The sequence below is a fragment of the Capra hircus genome, chromosome 19, assembly GCF_001704415.2.
Source record: "Capra hircus breed San Clemente chromosome 19, ASM170441v1, whole genome shotgun sequence".
Taxonomy (NCBI): Eukaryota; Metazoa; Chordata; class Mammalia; order Artiodactyla; family Bovidae; genus Capra; species Capra hircus.
In genome coordinates this window covers 11,964,868-11,985,395 of record NC_030826.1, presented here as the reverse complement: position 1 = coordinate 11,985,395, position 20,528 = coordinate 11,964,868, and the positions used below count along the sequence as shown (strand labels likewise).

The window sequence follows — 20,528 nt, the reverse complement described above, 5'->3', positions numbered from 1 at the left end:
GGATCCCTGGGCAGAGGAGTATGGCGGGCTACAGTCCATAGGGTCACAAAGAGTCGGACATGGCTGAAGTGACTTAGCATGCACGCACTGTAGTTAGTACTGACATCTTAGGAACTTAAGTATTTCACCTTTTACCATGTGCTAGGGTAGGCACTAACCTAGCTCCCAGTTTTAAATGAATCTGCCAAGCTTCCACCATCCATTCCTTACTTCAGCCTTTGTCACTGCCTCTGAGTTTGAACTTTTCTGGAACTCTGTTAACAAGGAATACTGATGTACTGCCTTCTTTACCGACTGCTTTTTCCTCCTGTTGAATTACAAATTTTGCATTCTGATTTTTTTCCCCTCAATACAGTTGCATTTGTTTAAAATTTCAGGAATTCCTCAGATTTTCTTATGACCCTTCTCTGTGTTTCATGACTGTGTTTCAGAACTTTTTATTATTTGTAATCCGTCTTTTCAGTAGGATTTTGTGGGGAGAATACGTTAGTGTTCAGACTTTGTTTGCTATCTTGAACTGTAATGTTTAATGTTATAGAATATTTCATTCTTGTAGCTCAGTCGGTAAAAAATCTAGCTGTAGTGCAGGAGACCTAGGTTCAATCCCTGGGTTGGGACGATCCCCTGGAGAAGGAAATGGCAACCCACTCCAGTATCCTTGCTTGGAAAATCCCGTGGACAGATGAGTCTGGTGGGCTGCAGTCCACCAGACAAAGAGTCGGGCACGACTGAATGACTACTCTTCATTTCATAGAATATTTCAGAAGTTTTAAATGATAGTGAATATAATCAGTATAGGTTTTGGAATTAGATACATGGGATCTTTGCTGCTTAAAATATTTGAGTTATTTTGAGCAACTTTCTTAACCAAAGTTTTGGTTTCTTCACCTGCAAAGTGAAAATAATGGAACTGATCTTAGCTTATTGTTAGTGTTATGAGATAATACAGGTAAAGCTCTTAGCACAGGTAAAGCTCTTAGCACAGGTAAAGCTCTTAGCAAGTGGTATCCAGTAGGTGCTTGGTAAATGTTATTTATTAGGTTATGAATACTCAGCAGAGTTATTTTAAAAACAAATCAAGTAGCTTTTTCTGAAACTCTTTTTGGAGAAAAATTAATATAAACAGATGATAAGCTGCTGCCAGTATGGTATCAAACTTTTAACATATCCTTGCTACTAAATGTAGTTAAGACTAAGACTTATGTGGAATTACTAAACCTATGATGTAACATTTTTCTCCTAAGATTGCCTTGATGGTCACAATATAATTGCATTATCTATATAATTAATTTATTAATGTAAGAATGAAGGGATTAACCTAAGTCCTTCTTTAATAGCTTTCAAATATGTTTCTTAAATATTTTTGTGTGCTCATTCAGATTTTAACATGCTAACTCAACGTAAGTTGCAGTTTTTATTCTGCCACGGTAGTTATGTATACATCTGAAAGTAACATTTTTTCTTTTCTATTACAGCAGAATGGCCAAAGACTATGACAGGTCTTCCCAGCACATCAGGGACAACTGCCAGCGTGGTCATCATCCGAGGCTTGAAGATGTATGTTGCTCACGTGGGCGACTCGGGGGTGGTTCTTGGAATTCAAGATGATCCCAAGGATGATTTTATCCGAGCTGTGGAGGTGACGCAGGACCATAAGCCGGAACTTCCCAAGGAAAGAGAGCGAATCGAAGGACTTGGTGGGAGGTAATGATTGTCCTGCTCTGTCTTCCTCTCTTGGTTTTATTTAGTCCTTTTCTGCTTTACTTACCTGGTAGGCTGCAGTCCATGGGGTCGCTGAGGGTCGGACACGACTGAGCGACTTCACTTTCACTTTTCACTTTCCTGCATTGGAGAAGGAAATGGCAACCCACTCCAGTGTTCTTGCCTGGAGAATCCCAGGGACAGGGGAGCCTGGTGGGCTGCCATCTATGGGGTTGCACAGAGTCGGACACGACTGAAGTGACTTAGCAGCAGCTGCAGCTTTACTTACCAGATTGACCTACTTCTCCCTTTTAATAAAGTTACAGATTTTTAGCTTGCCTGGTAAAATATCCATGTATATTCATATTTATTTTTATTATTTTGAATTGACTGATTTATTTCTGATAAATGGCTCCAAAAGGAAATAATATCTTAATGGCACTCAAGTAACAAAACAAACAGGGATTTATTTAAAGCCTTTTGTATAAGCACTAAACAGCATGCCCTTCAGAATCTGGACAAAGCAGCCCTCAGAGTTTCAGAACAGAACAATTTGAATCTATTTTGGGGAATAGAATTTTGTTAGAATTAGCCTTCAGTTTTCCCCTTTGGTTTGTAAGTCATGTACATGGCAAACCTCTGTGTTATGTTCTCAGTGTGTTTTGAGACAGTTTGTAAACTATGAAGTGAATTTGACTTAAGTATAGTATTTTTATGATACAAACTAAAATGCAAGGTTATTCTATAAGCAGAGGAAGGAATAACATAAGAAAATTTAAAAATCATTCCAATACTAGTTTTTAAAAAATCAAGGATCTGAGGGAAGTAAACAGAATCCAGTGTTTTCTAAATAATCATTTAACTCAAGTCTTACCGTAATATTGTTACTTTTTTCTCCTTTCTTGTTTTTATTAAATAAAAAAAATTTTTTTTCAGAGAAATAATAAGCTGAAGGAAAGAACTAACATCCTTAAATTACCAAGAGTTCAAAAGATCAGTGAGGGAAGCAGTAAAACTCTGCCACCTGCAGATGGCATAAAGGAGAAGTTTGAATGACAGGAAAAATGAAAACCAGTAGTAGAAGCATTTGAAAAACTATTTAACATTGAAGTGAAGTTCTATTTTTTGTTATTGAGTTAGCAGTGTTTTAATTGTAATGGGTATCCCGTTGCTAGGATTATATATTGGTATGACCTATACAAAAAACAACATACCACTAACTTCAAATTTATATAGGCTGAGTAATTTCAGGAATCTCCTCTAAAGAAGAAATAGGAAATGTGGACCAAAATGTCTAAATAGAGTTATTGATTGCAGCAGTGTTTATTGACTGTTAATTTAGCTGAAAATAACTTGAAGGCCCAACATCTGGAAAATGGTTAATTACATTTAATTATATTCGTAACTGGATATGATGTGAACAAAATTTTTAAAAATTATGGTATTATGAAAATTTTCAAACGTTAAAGTAAAGGTCAGGGAATTCCCTGGTGGTTCAGTAGTTGAGACTCTGCAGTTTCACTGCTGAGGGCCTAGGTTCAGTAAGATCCTGCAAATTGCATGGCATGGCCAGAACAAATAGACAAAAAAGTAGGGGTAGACTGGTATAAGGACCTCCAACACGTATGAGGGATTTTAAAAAATACACCCTTTTTTGCCTGTTTCGCTGAGGGGTAATCGCATGTCATTGTGTAGATTTAAGACGTACTACATCGTGGTTTGGTTTAATTATATTGTGAAATATTACCACAATAGGTTCAACTAATCTCCATCTTCTCATACAGATACAATTTTTAAAAAGAGAGAAAAAGGGAAAAAAGGTTCTTGTGATGAGAACCCTCAGGATTTATTGTTATAACCACTTTCCTGTGTGTCGTATAGCAGTGTTCACTACAGTCACCATGTGGTCCATTCCATCCATAGTACTTACTTATCTTATAACTGGAGATTTGTACCTTTGACCAATTCCCCCTTTCCCCTGCCAGGAACTTTTAATAATACAGGAGAACGCTTGTTGGTCACAATAAGCAGGATATAAAATTACATTGGTAACTATTTGTCTCCATGGAGATTGTACCAGTTTATACTTCTATCAGCAATATATGTGAATGACCCTGACAACATAATTATAGAACTTTTTGACCATCACCAGTTGTAGGTTAAAAAAAAAAGTCATCTTGGTGATGCTTTCAGTTGCATTTATCTTGAGAAAAGTTGAATTTCTTTTTTTTGTTGAAAAGCCATATAGACTTCCTTTTCTGCGTGTTTTTGTGTATCATCTTTGTTCATTTATGAGGGAGAGTAGTCACCCTTCTTTTTGTATTAATGTATAGGGGCCACATGTAGATTAGAGAGATTAGACTTATATGTATGTGATGAATTTCAGATGTCGCTTTCACAGTTTGTCTTTTGATTCTGCTCCTGGGATTTTTTTTCCATGTGGAAGTTTATTTTAATGTAATTAATTTTATCCGTGTCTACCATTATGACTTTTGGTTTTTGTGCCATATACATAATTCCTTCACTCTGAGGTTGTTATAAAGTCTTCTATATTTTCTTCTCATACAACAGTTATGAACTTTGGTCTTAGGAACACTTTACATTCTTAAAAATTGAGGCCCTCAGAGAGTTTTTTTGTTTATATGGGTCAGATGTATTGACTTAACCATATTAGGAATTAAAATGAAGGTGTTTTCAGATATTTGTTAATTTATTGAAAAATAACAATATTAAGCTCATTATATGTTAACATAAAGAACTTTTTTTTTTATGAAAAAATAGCTGGTTCCCCAAAACAAATATTTGAGAGGATTGGCACTGTTTTACAGTTTTGTAAGTCTCTTTCTTGTCTGGCTTAGTAGGTGACAGCTAGATTCTTATATTTGCTTCTGCATTCACACTGTTGTGGTAAGATATTTTGGTTGCAGTATGTAAAGTAAAATCATATTTTACATAGATATATAGGTGGAAAAGGGAGACTGTTTTAAAGCTTTTTCATATTTTGGGGGTATTTTTCTTTGATACTGTTCCAAAATTCATCAAGAGGGAATTTCTTGATAATGTGGTGTCTGAAATCTTATCGGTAACTTTTTCATATTCTTTCATTGAGAGCCATTGGTGTATCAGTTAAGAGCCTTTGGTTAAATATCTTCATCCATGCATGATCTTTTAAATAGACTTTTTATTTTTGGAGCAGTTTTAGATTCATAGCAAAATTGAGCACAAAGTACAGGAGTCCCTGCCTCCTCTGTGTGAATAGTCTCTTCCACAATCAGCTCTCTTTCCCAGAGTGGTTCATTTGTTATGGTTGATGACCATACATGAACACATCATTATCACTCAAAGTCAATAGATTGCATTTGGGTTGCTTTTGGTGTTGTACATTCTAGGGTTTGACAGATGTGTAATGACAGGTGTCTACCTTTATAGTTTCATACAGAATAGTTTCACTGTCCTGGGAATCCTCTGTGCTCTGCCTCCTTTCCCCTTCCTCCCTTTCTGTTCCTGGTAGCACTGGTCTTTTTATTATCTCCTTAGTTTACCTTTTCCAGAGTGCCACATAGTTGGAATCATAAAGTATATAGCCCTTGTGCATGATTTTGAAACCTAAGTATTGGTCACTTATAAAATATTTGGTTAGCTGGGTTATGCAGATCATCCAAATATTGACATCTTTTATCATACAATATATCGTTCTGTAGCTGTTTAAAAACTCCACTGTATGCACGTGGTCTTAGTATTATTAGGAAAATAATTTTGACCTTGCAGATCCCCTGAAATTGTCTGGGGGACTTCCAGGGGGGTCCCTGACCCATATTTCAAGAGCCGCTTTTCTAGTACTTGTATGGTTTTACCATTTACATTTTAATCTTATAGCTCTGGAATTTTAAAGTTACGTAGTAGAGATTCAAGTTAATATTTTTTTCTAACTGTCCATCAGTAGCCACTTGAACAATTCCACAGCCATTCCTTGCTGATTAGGCGGCTTACCAGGCATAAAACCCTTCTATAGTGGGAAGATGACCTGGAGTTTATCCTCTTCTAGCACTCTTTCCCTGGTTAAGATAAATGTGGAATGTAACTATGTTACATTGCTCCTTGTAGAAGGATCCTCCAATGGAACTGCAGGTGGATAGGAAAGATTTCTGTGGACCTCAGATTTCCCTTGGAAAGCAGGGACCTGAGATTTCCCTTGGAAAGCAGGGACCTCAGATTTCCCTTGGAAAGCAGGGACCTGAGATTTCCCTTGGAAAGCAGGGACCTGAGATTTCCCTTGGAAAGCAGGGACCTGAGATTTCCCTTGGAAAGCAGGGACCTGAGATTTCCCTTGGAAAGCAGGGACCTGAGATTTCCCTTGGAAAGCAGGGACCTGAGATTTCCCTTGGAAAGCAGGGCTCTTGGTGCCCTGTGTACATGCAGCTGGACTTGTGTGGGGACCGGGAAGTCAGGGGCTCTTGAGACACAGATTCCTGTGGCCTACGAAGCTCACTTGTGGCTGGAAATTGGCTCCTGGATTTCTGTGAGGGTCACTGCTGAAGGCGGTACTGCTGGAGCTGCAGTTCTGGCAGACTGTTTCCTGTCCTGCATCCTGCAGAGTCAAGTGAACCTGGTTTCATGCTCTAGTTTATTAGGTCCTGTAAGTGTGAAGGTCAGCGTGCATCTGAGACCACTACTGGTAGTTATGTAAAGTGAGCTTTGCAATCATATTTATTGAGCTGGCCAAAAAAATAGTTCCTTCAGGTTTTCCCATATGATGATATGGCAGAACCTGAATGAACTTTATGGCTCGCCCAAATTTGGGCCTTTTCTGGGTGTCCTTAAATACCAATACCATACTTTTTTTTTTTAAATTGAGGCTTTTTTATAAATTTTAATATTGGTAGGCCTGATTTCTTCTCATTAGTCTTATAAAAAATCTTTTTACTATTCTTTTTTTTCTGTATGAATTTTTAATTTATGTATTTGTATTTAACTTTATTTTTTGAGTTTATGGTTTTTGTGCTGTTACTTAAAATACCATCTGGACAGCTGGAGGAACTCTTTGCCATTTGAGAGCAGGTGTCTTTTTGCACAAATTGAGCTGTTTTGTTATAAGTTATTTCCTCCTTTCCTTCTGTCCTCACCCTAGGCAACTGGCCAGTGCTTTGTTTTCCCAGCCTTCTGTTGCTTCTCTGTCAGCCCCTGCATATCAGGCTGATACTTTTGTATGCCTTTTAATCACACAGGACAATGGCAGGAAGTGCAAGAGAAATAGCATCTTTTACAGCATTGCTTTGGGTTTTGATACTGGATGTAAAACTTACAGCCAGTGCTCTTATTTGGTCATCTGTCCCTCTGTCGGTGTTTATGCTCAGAGACCATAATAACTTTGAATATTACGTGTCAAGAGAGCTCCCAGGAGTAATACATTGAAAGCAATGTGGGTAGCTACTGTAATTACTTAATGTTAAGCCTTACGTTGGGGCTTCCCTGGTGGCTCAGTGGTAAAGAACGTGCCTACAATGCAGGAGCCACAGGTTTGATCCTGGGTCTGGAAGATCCCCTGGAGGAGGGCATGGCAACCTACTTCAGTATTCTTGCCTGGAGAATCCCTTGGACAGAGGAGCCTGGAGGGCTACAGTCCATAGGGTTGCAGAGTTGGACACGACTGAAGCGACTGAGCATGGCACACACGCAGGCCTGACTTTTTAGGGAGCAGGATTAGGAAAGAGCTACAGGGGATAAACTGTTAGGAAGGCAGAATGCTGGTGTCTCTTTTCCTGTAACTCTTGTGTTTCATAGTTTCTTGTGAATGGTATTTTGTTTGGATATTAGCAAAGATTTGGACAGCAACACTTTTTGTCTCTATCCCCCCCCCCCTCTTTTTCTTTTGGTCACGCCACACAGCCTGGGGGATCTTAGATCCCCACCAGGGATAGAACCCAGGCTTCTTCCATTGGAAGAGCAGAGTCTGAACCACTGGACTGCCAGGGGAAGTCCATGAATGGTAGATGTAGTCTTTACTGTTTGCTTTTTGAGGGTCAGCTTTGAAGAAAGTATAAAATAAACAGTAACCTCCTCCCAACTCAGCCCTCCATCTCCCCAGGGGCTTCCGTCTGGGCGAGGTTCCCCCAGCCCCAGCCCCAGCCCCAGCCCCAGCCCCAGCCCCAGCCCCAGCCCCATCTGCCTGGTCAGGGGACGGAGCCCCTAGCAGCAGGGCCATAGGGATCCGCGCTTCTGTGTCTCTCGGACCGACCCGCTCGCTTTGTGGGGGCCGCAGCGAGTCCCTAGTCTCCTGGGCTGCTCAGGAAGCCTCTTCCCAACGGGAGGGCGAGGTCCCCAAGCAGACCCAGCCGGCCTAGGCCAGGCCCCCAGACCCCAGGCCTCTGGCTTCAGCCCTCCAGCCTCAGCTCCCTAGTAAGTGCCCGCTGTGTCCCCGTTCGCACCCCAGGCCCCAGCGACGCAGACCTGGGGTGGGAGACAGACCCTCCTGGTGAAAAGCTCGCCACTGCCCAGCGCTTAGGCGTGCCAGCCAGGTACGGCGGGGTCCCCGTAGGCTTCTGCCCCCCGAGGCCTGCTGGCACCCCTTCCCCGGTGCTGCCTGCCTGCCTCTCCCAGGGAGCCTCAGTCCCCGAGTTGGCCCAGGATGCTGCCAGGGCAGTCCAGCCGGTGCTGCGTCGCCCAGGGGTGAGGGGTGGCGGGGTGGGGGAGGGGGAGGGGTGGCGGCTCCGCCCCCGCCCCCCCTCCGCCCTCGGACTGAGCGTGGCCTGTTTTCCTCGCCCGGGGAGGTAGCTCGAGGAGGCGCCTGGCTTTGCTGCCTCCCAGGTGGAACACTTACCTGGAGCACTTCCCTGACCACGGCAGGCCTGCCCCAGTAAAAGCAATTCCAACCTCAAAAAAAAAGAAAGATAACCGCCTTTGCTGATGCTTACTAAGACCTGGAACAATGTTTCTTTCAGTACTACAAATTAATTCTCAAAAGGGAGAGTAAATGAGCAACTCTCTTGATATTTCTCTTCTGTGTTAACATCGACCAAAATTTCTACCGTGTTCTTGTTTCATTCCCCTCCTGTTCTGTCTGGTTATTGTAGCCCCATGTGGCTGTTTGACCTTAAATATGAATTAATTAAAGTTAAATTAAAAATTGAGTTCCTCATTTGCCCTAGCCACATTGACAGAGCTCAGTAGCTGGGCATGGCTGGTGGCTGCTACACGTTAGAATGTGCGGAGGGAGCGTTTCCATCACTGCTGCAAGTCTGGTGAGACCGCGCTGCTTAAGGCGCCCTTGTCTCATGAGGCTTGTTCTCTACTTTAGAAGGATGGTTGCGGTTGTTCTCTTTCTGCTATATTCATGTTTTTCTGGACGCAGGGAGGTTTTTCTCTCATTCATCTATATTTATGCTTTTGTTTCTGCTGGAACTTTTATTCCATTTGTTGTTTCTTCTCTAGTATCTTCATTCCTTTGAAATTAGAGCAGAAGCAGAAGAGCCATAGATGGGGGTGAACTGGCTGGCCGCTGCTAATGTCCACAGCATTTCTTAGCGACATTCCTGTGGAGATGGTCACCATTGTCTGTCCCATTTTCTGCTTTGTGTGTCTGGAACCCAGTTTAGTTTCTGAGTTTATTAAGTTTAGGGGGACAGAGTCATGCTACTCACAGTCAGCATAGTAAACTGTTGAGACTCACGTGTATATCAGGATGTCATAGTGCTCATTAATAAGGAGAAGAGTAACTGACAAGAGGACCACAGGTGATTGTCAGCTGACCTGCCATAGATGAAATGAATTTCAGACTGTAATCAGAGGGTTTCAGTGCACACCTGGGACTTGAGTGTGAAGACTGAATTTAGTAACTTGAATGTCACCTATCGTTGAGAGTCAGGAATCCAGTCTTGTGCGTGTATCTATCTGGCAGGTAACCCTGATATCAGGCAGGCTAATATTGGTTTCTTGGAAATGCTCTTTCCACTCTTCCCCTCAACTTTTTTAAACCTTCCAGGGAAACGTTTTTCTTTTATTTATTTATTTTTTAATTCCAGGCAGATTATAGTTAAATTGATTTAAGGGCCAGTTTCCCATTTCAGTCATTCGGGCATAGGTTGAGAGACCATCTCTACTGTGTTTTTAGTATTACGCTTTTTGCTGAAATATTTGACCATATTTCAATATGTTAGGCACCCTGGAGTGTAGTAACTACTCTGTGTATTAATTACAGATTTTTCTTGTTCCTATACCAAGTTTCTAGGAGGGTTTTCTTGTTCTCTAACTCCCACATCTCTCTCTCTACAGCTGATCTGTTTCCAAGGTCTAGTCTCACATTTCTAAATACAGAAATATCTAAATACATAGGTATTTCTAGTGAGGCATTTCTTGTTAATTCCTCAGATCAAAAATACTAAAGCGGAAGTTCTGTTTTCAGTACCCTTAAATCCTTCAAAAACTATACAACCTTTTCGACTTCTTTTATGTATTCCTTCTTCTTTTATAACCACTTCTTCCTCCCCTCAGTTTTCTCAGTTATCAAATTATCTTGCTTTTGTATACATGCTACCTACTCATTTCTGTTCCTCTGTGCTCCCTAAATCTCCAAATTCTCATCTTAATGTACCCTATTTTGTCTTTGCCTTATGAACAGGAACTTTGATTTATGCACGTGTCTAAAGCAGATGAATCATTATTTTGTGATAATACAATCTGATTGTAACAGTTATTTAACATGTGGAACTACTTGAGTTGATATATTGTGATCACTTAGTGTATTTCTGTGAACTCTTGTCTTTCAGCGTGATGAACAAGTCTGGGGTGAACCGTGTGGTTTGGAAACGGCCTCGGCTCACTCACAATGGACCTGTGAGGAGGAGCACAGTCATTGACCAGATTCCCTTTCTGGCAGTAGCCAGAGCACTTGGTAAGTAGGACTTCTGTTTGGTGAAACCATGTTGGATGTTCTGCAGCGTATGGTGGTAAAATAAAAGACAAGACTGAGAATCAAACCCTCATTTGGCACATGCTGAGTGTGCAAATAGATACTGTAGTAAATGATTGAAAACCTAATTGAGAGGAGGATTATCAGTGCCGTTTGCTCTTTGATCCTGAGTTATGTTCAATGGTCTGATAGTTTCCATTTATTCCTAAGGAAGTAAATGTGTGCCTAGGCTTGATGTTAGCCTTAAAACTGTTTCTAAATGTCCTTTCCTACTTCAGCCCTTCAAATTTCTCTTCAGAGCCTTCAAAGCTCTTTTTTCTTTTTCATTAGCTAGCAAAGTAAATTGTGACAAAATTAACATACTTATTTTCTGTTCTGTTTTGTTTTGGAAGGAAGGCTAGAGGATTGTAACTATAGAAATATCTTACTTTGGATGTACTAGTTAAATTTTCTTCTAAAGAAAATTTCTCTTAGAAAACACCATTTTTTTCCTTCTCTCCTTCTTCCTCTAAAGATACTTGAGCACTAACTTGGTTCCAGGTACTGTATTAGGGTTTGGAGTGATGATACAGATACACTCTGCCCTCAGGGAGCAAGAATAAATAGTTGGGGAGATGGGTGATAAAGAAGTAAACCTGTTCTGAGCCTAGTATAATATTGCAGGTCAATTATATTTCAGTTTTTTTAAAAGGTAAGCTTGTGCATTGTAAAAGGTAAGCTTGTACATTGTAAAAGGTAAGCTTGTACATTGTAAAAGGTAGCTTGTACACTGTACTGTAAACAGTGAGAGACTGTTTTTTTGGGCTCCAAAATCACTGCAGGTGGTGATTGCAGCCATAAAATTAAAAGATGCTTGCTCCATGGAAGAAAAGCTATGACCAACCTGTACAGCATATTAAAAAGCAGAGACATTACTTTGCCAACAAAGGTTTGTCTAGTCAAAGCTATGGTTTTTCCAGTGGTCATGTAGGGATGTGAGAGTTGGACTATAAAGAAAGCTGAACGCCGAAGAATCGATGCTCTTGAACTATGGTGTTGGAGAAGACTCTTGCGAGTCCCTGGGACTGCAAGGAGCTCAAACCAGGCAACCCTAAAGGAAATCAGGCCTGAATATTCATTGGAAGGACTGATGCTGAAGCTGAAAATGCAATACCTTGGCCACCTAATGCGAAGAACTGGCTCATTGGAAAAGACACTGATGCTGGGAAAGACTGAAGGTGGGAGGAGAAGGGAACGACAGAGGATGAGATGGTTGGATGGCATCACCAGCTCGATGGACAAGAGTTTGAGTAAATTCCGGGAGTTGCTGCAGTCCATGGGGTCACAAAGAGTTGGACATGACTGAGCGACTGAACTGAACTGAACTGATTTGTAAATGAAATAATTAACAGACTAGGAAATATGAAAGAAAGAAAGAAATCACAGGGGTCCTGTGATAAAGAATAATTTAGAAGGGAAAATCTATCTTAGGTAGTGTGATGGAAATGATCCTTTTAGGAAGTGTTATTTTAGCTGAGATGTGACGGCTAAGAATCAGGTTTTGTGAAGAGCCTGTTGAAGAATATTCTAGGCATGGATCCTGAATTGGGAAAGAGCTTGGCATGTTCTAGGAATTATCAAAAGTTGGGAGTTAATTGAGGCAAATGTAAACATCAGATATTTTTGTTCTAGACTAAGGTTACTGGGAAACATTGAAGGATATTAAGCTAAAGAGTAATATTACCTCATTTGCATTTTTTAAAAGATCATGCTACTGTTCCTTGTTCATCTGTGGTATTTGATCAAGTACACGTAGTCCCAACCTTCATGGACCCTATAATCTTATGGGGAGAATTGATAATAAGCAAACAAATGAGAAAATTCTTTTAAAAAGCATTGAAAAGGAATTAAGCAATATGATATGCCAGTAGTTGATGGAAGGGATAGATGGTGGCCAGGAGAAGAGGTACTTTGGAGAGGATGATTAAGGAAGATTCTTTTAAAAAGTGGCCTTTGAATAAGACCTGAAGGAGGGAAAGGGGCCAAGTCCAAGCAAAGGCGTAACACTTGCAGCGGCCGTCAGGCAACTGGTGGACGTTGGACTTGGGAGGAACGGCGGTGGGGGTTGTTCAGCACATATTCTTTTTCCCTACTGAATAATGTCCTGACTCCCTTTTGGGAAACTGTATCTCCCCTACTCTGTGCAGTCTTAGTTTAGACATTCCTGTTTAGAGTCCTTTAGTAAAATATAAATGGTCAGGCATATGACCCCAGCTGGATCAGTTAGATTCCCTGTTCCGTGATTTTGAATTGTGAATCCAGTAAGGATCAAAATTAAAAGCCAAGAAACCTGGTTGGTATGAATACGTCCATGTGATGATTGACCTCCTTTGGCAGTGCTCATTGATGTGATTGGATTTTCCTGCTTAATTGTTTGGAAGTACCCTGACCTAAGTTAACCTGAACTGGAAATTGTCATTTGTATGCAAAGAACCCTAACGCTGGAAGGAAAGGGCTCCTTGTCTTTAGTGAGAGAGAGAAGGTAGAGATTTAAAATGAGGGTGAAGATGAGGACGCTTGCCTGATGAGAAGGGTGGTACAGACTAAGGAAAGACGTGTGATGAAGACATTATGGGTGGTAGGCAAGGACTAAATCCTGCAAGGCTTTTTAGAGCATGAGAAGGAATTTTATTTTAAATGATTTTGGGAGGGGATTGAAGAGGAGGAGAGGAAATAAACCCCAGTGATTAAGAGGTAGACTCGAGCCACAGTTCCTAGGTTTCCAACCCCAGTGTTGTCATTTACTGTACAGACTTGGGAAAATTACTTAATATATTGTGACTATTTTCAGCTGTAAAGTGGGGCCTGCTTCATACTGTTGTGGGTATTGGGTAACTTGACACATGCAAAGTGCTTAATATAGTGCCTGGTACATAGTAAATGCTCTGTAAATGTTAGTTGTTGTTACTATTGTTATTTACTAAAGTAGGGCAATGACATGATCGAGTTTGTTTTTAAAGGATCATACTGGCTAAAATTATAGGGTAATAACATTGGAGCCCAGGGTGCCATTTTGGGGGCCTGTAGCAGTTTCTAAGCACCTGTTTTATAGATTTTTGTCTTAGTTACCCAGGCCATTCACTCATAGTATATATGTGATATAATTGACCCTTCAACTGTTAGCAAGGAAAAAAGAGGGGGGAAAGTGATAGTCAGCTTTTCTTTACTTTTCAGGTAGATGGCAAATTTCAAGTTAACTATCGCCATTTGTAGCATTAGTGAGCTCCCGAGGGCATGGGAGGCAAGGAATGAATATTCCTGAAGAATGGAGAGGAGTTTCATGGGGAACTCAACATGGACTGAGGGCAAGGTCTTCCTCCAGGTTCAAAAGTAAGGTGAACTTCAGTTTAGAAAAGCAGATGCCAGTTTATCTGGAGTATGTGAGTGTGTGTGTGCCTTGCTTTTCACGTAAGCCTTGAAACCCTATGTGACTTCAGAGAGGAGGAGAAGGAGCAGCAGAAAGAGCAGAAGAGCCAACTGGTGTTCCTGTTTCTAACATTGCTGGTCTGTTCAGGTGCAGTGCTGGAGTAGTTCAGATAAATGATTCAGCACACATGCGTATCTTCCGTAATCTTTACTTTATGTTTTTAAGGACACGTTGTTGCATTATTAGACAGTCCATGAGTTAAAATCTGTCTCCATGAAGCTTTCAGACAGGTCAGTGTGTCTACCTTTTCGCATAATGACGGTCATTTACCTGTTCAGAACCGGCTAGCATGTTTCTCTAGGCTGACTTCAGACCTTCCATTAGTCTTGTCCTATCCCTCTGGATATTTCCCCCAATAAACGTGATTCCAGAGTTAAGAACACTGCAAGATGTGGTCTCATCAGTTTGAAGTACAGTGGAAATATGTAGTTCCTGCTCCCTGAGCATTGTGCTTGTAATAATGGAGTTTTAGAATTATGACTGTCATTAGCTTTTAGTAATCTTTTCACATTAGTTGGCTTATTAAGCTCAGATCTCTAGATATTTCTCTTGTGAATTGCTACTAAGTCAAGTTTCTGTATTACATACTGTGTTGGTTTTTATTGGGATGGTGTTAGGGTGGGGAAATGGCAGAAAGTGAAGAGGAACTAAAGAGCCTCTTGAGGATGAAGGAGGGGAGTGAAAAAGCTGGCTTAAAATTAAATATTAAAAAAGCTAAGATCGTGTCATCCGGCTCCATTACTTCATGGCAAATAGAGGGGGGGACGGTAAAGTAGTGACAGATTTCCTTTTCTTGGGCTGTAAGATCACTGCGGATGGTGACTGCAGCTGTGAGATAGAAGATGATTGCTTCTTGGCAGGAAAGCTATGACAAAGTTAGGCAGTGTGTTGAAAAGCAGAGACATCACTTTGCCGAGAAAGGTTCATATGGTCAAGACTATGGTCTTCCCAGTGGTCACATATGGTTGTGAGAGCTGGACCGTAAAGAAGGCAGAATGCCAAAGAGTTGATGCCTTCAAACTGTGGTGCTCAAGGACTCCTGAAAGTCCCTTGGACAGTAAGGAGATCAAATCAGTCAACCTTAAGGGAAATTAATCCTGAATATTCGTTGAGGAGACTGATGCTAAAGCTGAAGCTCTATTATTTTGGTTATCTGATGCGAATAGCTGACTCATTGGAAAAGTCCCTGATGCTGGGAAAGATTGAGGGCGGAAGGAAAAGGGGGTATCAGAGGATGAGATTGCTGGATGGCATCACCAATGCAATAGACATGAAATTGGGCAAACTTTGGGAGATGGTGAGGGACAGAGCAGCCTGGCTTTCTGCAGTCCATAGGGTCACAAAGAGTCGGACATGACTGGGCAACTGAACAACAAGGATGGGAAGGTGGAGGCTGAATAATAGATGGGCTTTTTTGCAGGATATATTAATCAATACAAAATTAATAGATGAGTGTGTAGTTGAAGAGATCTTTAGTGATGTGATTTTTTTCCCCCTTAGCTTAGTTTCAACATTAACTATCTAGAGAAAGAAATAATGTGTGTAGTTCTCGATTTTGTGTATTATGCATATTCAGAAGTATGTAAGCAACAGAATATTATTAGCATTGCTTAACTACTTTTAGTTGCCAGGGAGAAAAAATAGTAATTAGAGAGTAGAGAAATCAGGCAACACATTGAATGATGAAAATCACCGTCACTAATGAGTACATTGTATGCCTTCAGATGTGTGATACATACTTCCCCTAGGTAGTACCTGGTCAAGAATGCATGGCTGCAATCTAGATGAAGGAGGCTAAAGAAATGTTCTAAGTAAGTGCTATTCTGGCTCCTCAACTGGATCCTATAAAGGATATTATTAGGCCATCTAACAATTCAGAATATGAATGGTAGGTAGTATATTAGGTTCATGTTATATTAATATAAATTTATGAAGTTGATAACTGCGGTGTCCTTATTCTTAGAAAATACACTTTGAAGTATTTAGGGATAAAAGACTATTATTTAAAACACTTTTGTTGCAAGGTTGCGTGCACAGAATCTTTATACATATGTAGATCGAAAGCAAGCAAATGGGGCAAAATGTCAGCGATAATGAATCTGAGTAAAGATGGGGGTTCTTTGATATGTTTTGATTTTTATCACTTTATACATTTGAAATGATCTCCAGATGAGATTTTTTTTTTAATAGGCTGGCTGTAATAATATAAAATTCAATAAAAGTAAATAAAAAGTGCTAGGTTTAAGTTCATAATATGCTTTGGGAGATTATCTGCTTTCGTAGCATTTCATTTGAGAGAGAACTAGGGTTTTTTGTTTTGCTGTCTTTTTTGTTGATTGCTGATGAGCACGAGATAATTCTGCAGTGTTACGTGCATGTGTACTCAGTCGCTTGGTCATGTCCAGTTCTTTGCAACTCCATAGACTAGCCTGCCAGGCTCCTCTGTCCATGGGATTTTCCAGGCAGGAATCTGGAGTAGGTTTCCTTCTACTGCCATTTCTTTCCCCAAGCTATCTTCCTGACCAGGGATCGAACCTATGTCTCCTGCATTGGCAGGAGGATTCTTTACCACTGAGCCACCTGGGAAACCCCTAGGTGTAGTTTAGCCATAAAAAACTAGTATAGTCTTAGAATGCAGTAATACAGTAGACTGTCCTACTTATCAGTTAAGAAACTGCCTTTCCAGATTAGTCAATTGACCAAGTCTGTGTAGGTGGGATTTTGCATACAGCTTTGTTCAACTTACAAGTATAAGTTTGGACCTTCCCTAGTGGTCCTGTGATTGAGAATCTGCCTTTCATTCCAGGGGACACAGGTTCAGTCCCTGGTCAGGGAACTAATCCCTCATGCTGTAGGGCAACTAAGCCTGCAAGTGTGAATAAGACCTGACGCAGCCATAAATAAACATTTTCCCCACTCTTTCCACTGGATGCTGCTGCCACTCTCCTAAACTTAAACAGGATAAATGGGCAGAGTATAACCTGGAATCAAAATACTGAGGACACCTATAGCTGGGTTAGTATTTGTGAAGTTTTGTCATCTAGAAGAGAAATTAACCTGATTTTAAAAAGGTGTTGAGAGCTTCCTGGTGGCCTAGCGGTTAGGATTCTGGGCTTTCACTGCCATGGCCTGGGTTCAGTCCCTGGTTGGGGAACTGACATCCCATAAGCTGTGTGGCTCAGCCAAGGGTGTAGGGGGCGGGGAGCTTCCAAGTACTGAATGTTTCAAAAAACTGAGCATGCAAAAATGAGAGCAACAGGTGAAAATTCTCAGAAAAAAGGTGTGATGAACTATAAAAGAGAGAACCATATTTTAGCTCAGTAAAACAGAATTATTACAGATGATAAAAAATAATAACATTATTTTGTGAACTGTAGTGAGCCTTTCCTTCACTAAAAGTGCTTGGGTGGTTGACAGAGATGTCTACATTGGCTCAGAAGCTAGAGAATATAAAACTGGGTTTCTTATAGTTCTGAGAGTGCATGGTAATGTTAAAATAGTTGATCCTTGGTTAGCTTTCCATTGTATTTAAAATAGCTTTTCCAACTAGCTGTTTTTTCACCGTGCATTATTTCTAGATTTATCCATGTTTTTATATGATTCTAGTTCATGCATTAACTGCTGTACATTCAGTTCCAATATGAACCTATAGTTTTTCCCTCTGTGCCCTGATTGGTGGACATTTAGGTTATATGCACACATTTGCTATTACCAAAAATGCTGCAATAAATACCTCCTTGTGTACATCTATGAGATTTATTTAAGGCACATAACTAGAAATGGAATTGCTGGGTTGCATTATATTACTCACCAACTTTTAAAGTACCATGACACACAAATAATAAGATAATATTTTAGAATAAAGAGGGAAGGCTACTCAAGGCTGTGGGCAACTGACCTAGAGGTTCTAGCCACTCAGGACCTACCCTGTTGACCCACGGTCACGCTTAGACCATCCACGGCATATCACTTGGAAAGCACAGTCCAAGATGTATAAAGACATGTATATCTTTAGCATTATTATGTGATGCCAAGTTTCTCCCCCCAAGTGATTATACCAGGCTATTAAAATCTCACTGTATTAAGAATCTATTGCTGTCTTAACAGAATATTCCCAAACCTAACAGTTCAAAACATTTATCATCTCCCATGGTTTCTGTGGCTTAGGAACTTGGGAATGCCTTAACTAGGTGGTTTTGTCTCAAGGGTCTCTCGAGTGGTTGCAGTCAAACTGTCAAGTATGACTTTGTTCTGAAAGCTTGAATGGGGTGGGGCATTCACTTCTAGGACGACCTACTCACAGGGCCGTTGCCAGGAGGCTTCCATTCCTTGCCCAGTGGGCTTATCTGTAGGGCTGTTTGCTGTGTCTTCATGCCGTGGAGCGAGTAGAGCCGCCTTCTTGGAGTGAGTGATCTGAGAGAACAGGGAAGCAGCCATGATGTGCTTTTATGATCTAGTACCATAAATAAGTGACATCTCATCACCTCCTCCATATTTTTTTTTTTTGGTTAGCAGTGAGTCACTCAGTCTGCCCTTAAGTGGAGGGGGATTAAGCTTTACTTCTTAAGAAGTATCAGTATGTGCAAATATTCTAAAACTGCACAGAGGCCCCGCTTCTTCATGATTGTTTATTCATTCACCAAGTATTTATTAAATGCCTGCTATGTTACACATACTGCTCTAGGTTTTGAGGATTTGGCAGTGAATGAAACAGGTGAAGATTTCTTGACCCATGGATCGTACTTTATAGGAGGGGCAAACATGATAAACTAAAATAAATAAGTAGAATATATATTGTGGTAAGCAGTGAAAAGTGCTGGCGTGAAAAATAAAGCAGGAAACATTGTGGGAGGCGGGAGTCATAATTTTAAATGGAATGGTCAGAGGAGGTGTGAAGAGATGACGCTGGAGTGCAGAGGTGAGGGCCTGGGGGTGACTAGGGCCTGAGGATTCAGGCAGAGGGAGCAACAATCCTCAGTGTCCTTTTCATAATTTTTTTTTTTAATCTGAGGAACTTGAAAGGAAGAGTTGCCATTAACTGATGGAGCAAAGACCAGAGCGCATTAGTAGGGGCCAGAGCGCATTAGTAGGGGCCGGTCAGGAGTTCAGTTTCAGACAAGTTACATTCAAGGTGCTTATCAGATATTGAAGCAGTGATATCCATTTGGCTTCTGGTTATGAGAATCAGCTAGTGAGAGCTAGGCTAAAGACATCAGTGTGTGGCTGAATCAAGGGATTGAGTGTAGGTAGAAAAGGGGAGGGGAAGAAACGGAAAGGTCCAGTGACTGAGCCCTGAGATACTTTCACTGTTAAGAGGTAGGGGCGTGAATGGAGGAATGGGGTAAGACAAGACAGAAAGAGCCACAAGTCAAATAGAAGATAGCTCGGGAGGGTGTCCTAAAAACTAAGAGAATAAAGTATTTCAAGAAGGTGAGTATTTCCTTATATATGTCAGTTATACCTCAATTTTAAAAAAATGCATTTAAATACTGTTGAAAGCTCAGGGAAAGCAAAGATTTGAGAGGTGATGTGAAAGTCATTGGTGACCTTGACAAAGTGGCTTTTGGTTGGATAGTGAGACCACAGTTGTAACTGGGGTTGGTTCAAGAAAGAGCGAGAAGAGGAAATTTTGATATAACAAGTTTTAGACACTCTTCCTAGGAATTTGGGAAGGAGAGATGGGGCTCTAGCTGGAGTCAAAACCCAGGAGAGGGTTTGCTACTGTTGTTTTAAAAAGGGAAGAAATAATCACAGTTTATGGGAAAGATCCACTCAACCAGTGCAAAACACCATGTAGGAGATAAAATACAATTGTTACAGTAATGTCCTATGGCAACTGCATTAACATAATTTTGTAAACAAATGTATGAAGATAAATGGATCTTTTTGTATAAAAAGACTATGGGAGAGATGATATTGTTTCAGTAATGAAAAACATCAGTTCTGATTTTTCTCTTGATTTTATTTTCCTATCCCATATTTTCACCTCAAATACCTTCATTGAGATTTAACTGACATATAGTACTGTATATTAAGTTTAAGGTGTACAGCATTAAAAAGATAATATCCTTTAGATTTGAATATTTAAGCTAAGAGAAATGCTTTGTTAAAGTTTAACTTGTTGCGTGGTAATTCTTACTGGCCCGTAGTAAAATTAAATTACAGTATTTAGCACCATTCTTATGGTTAATAGTCATTTTTCTTCTAGCTTTTTGGGAGAGAAGTTTGCTTATCAAAATTTGTATTGTTGGTGATCAAAATTACTTGAGGGCAGATGTAGCAAAGGTGCCTCCTAGTGTCTCCTTGATGGAATTGCATGTGAGTCTTATAAATCATTGATTCATTGTACAGATATTTGAGTGCAGACACCTTGATGCTGGGAAAGACTGAGGACAGGAGTAGAAGAGGGCAACAGAGGATGAGATGGTTGGATAGCATCACCGACTCAATGGACGT

At 40.5% G+C, this 20,528-nt stretch overlaps 1 protein-coding gene across 2 annotated transcripts in view; it reads left to right on the top strand.

Moving 5' to 3' along the window:
• The window catches only part of PPM1D (protein phosphatase, Mg2+/Mn2+ dependent 1D), a 60,050-nt gene that overhangs the window by 18,286 nt on the left and 21,236 nt on the right, over nt 1-20,528 (top strand). Inside the window, exons 2-3 of one of the 2 annotated variants that reach the window (XM_013971835.2) lie at nt 1,476-1,704; nt 10,464-10,588. In XM_013971835.2, coding sequence (XP_013827289.2) covers nt 1,476-1,704; nt 10,464-10,588 — 354 coding nt within the window. The remainder of the gene's footprint in view (nt 1-1,475; nt 1,705-10,463; nt 10,589-20,528) is intronic. The other variant, XM_018064148.1, reaches the window with a different exon arrangement.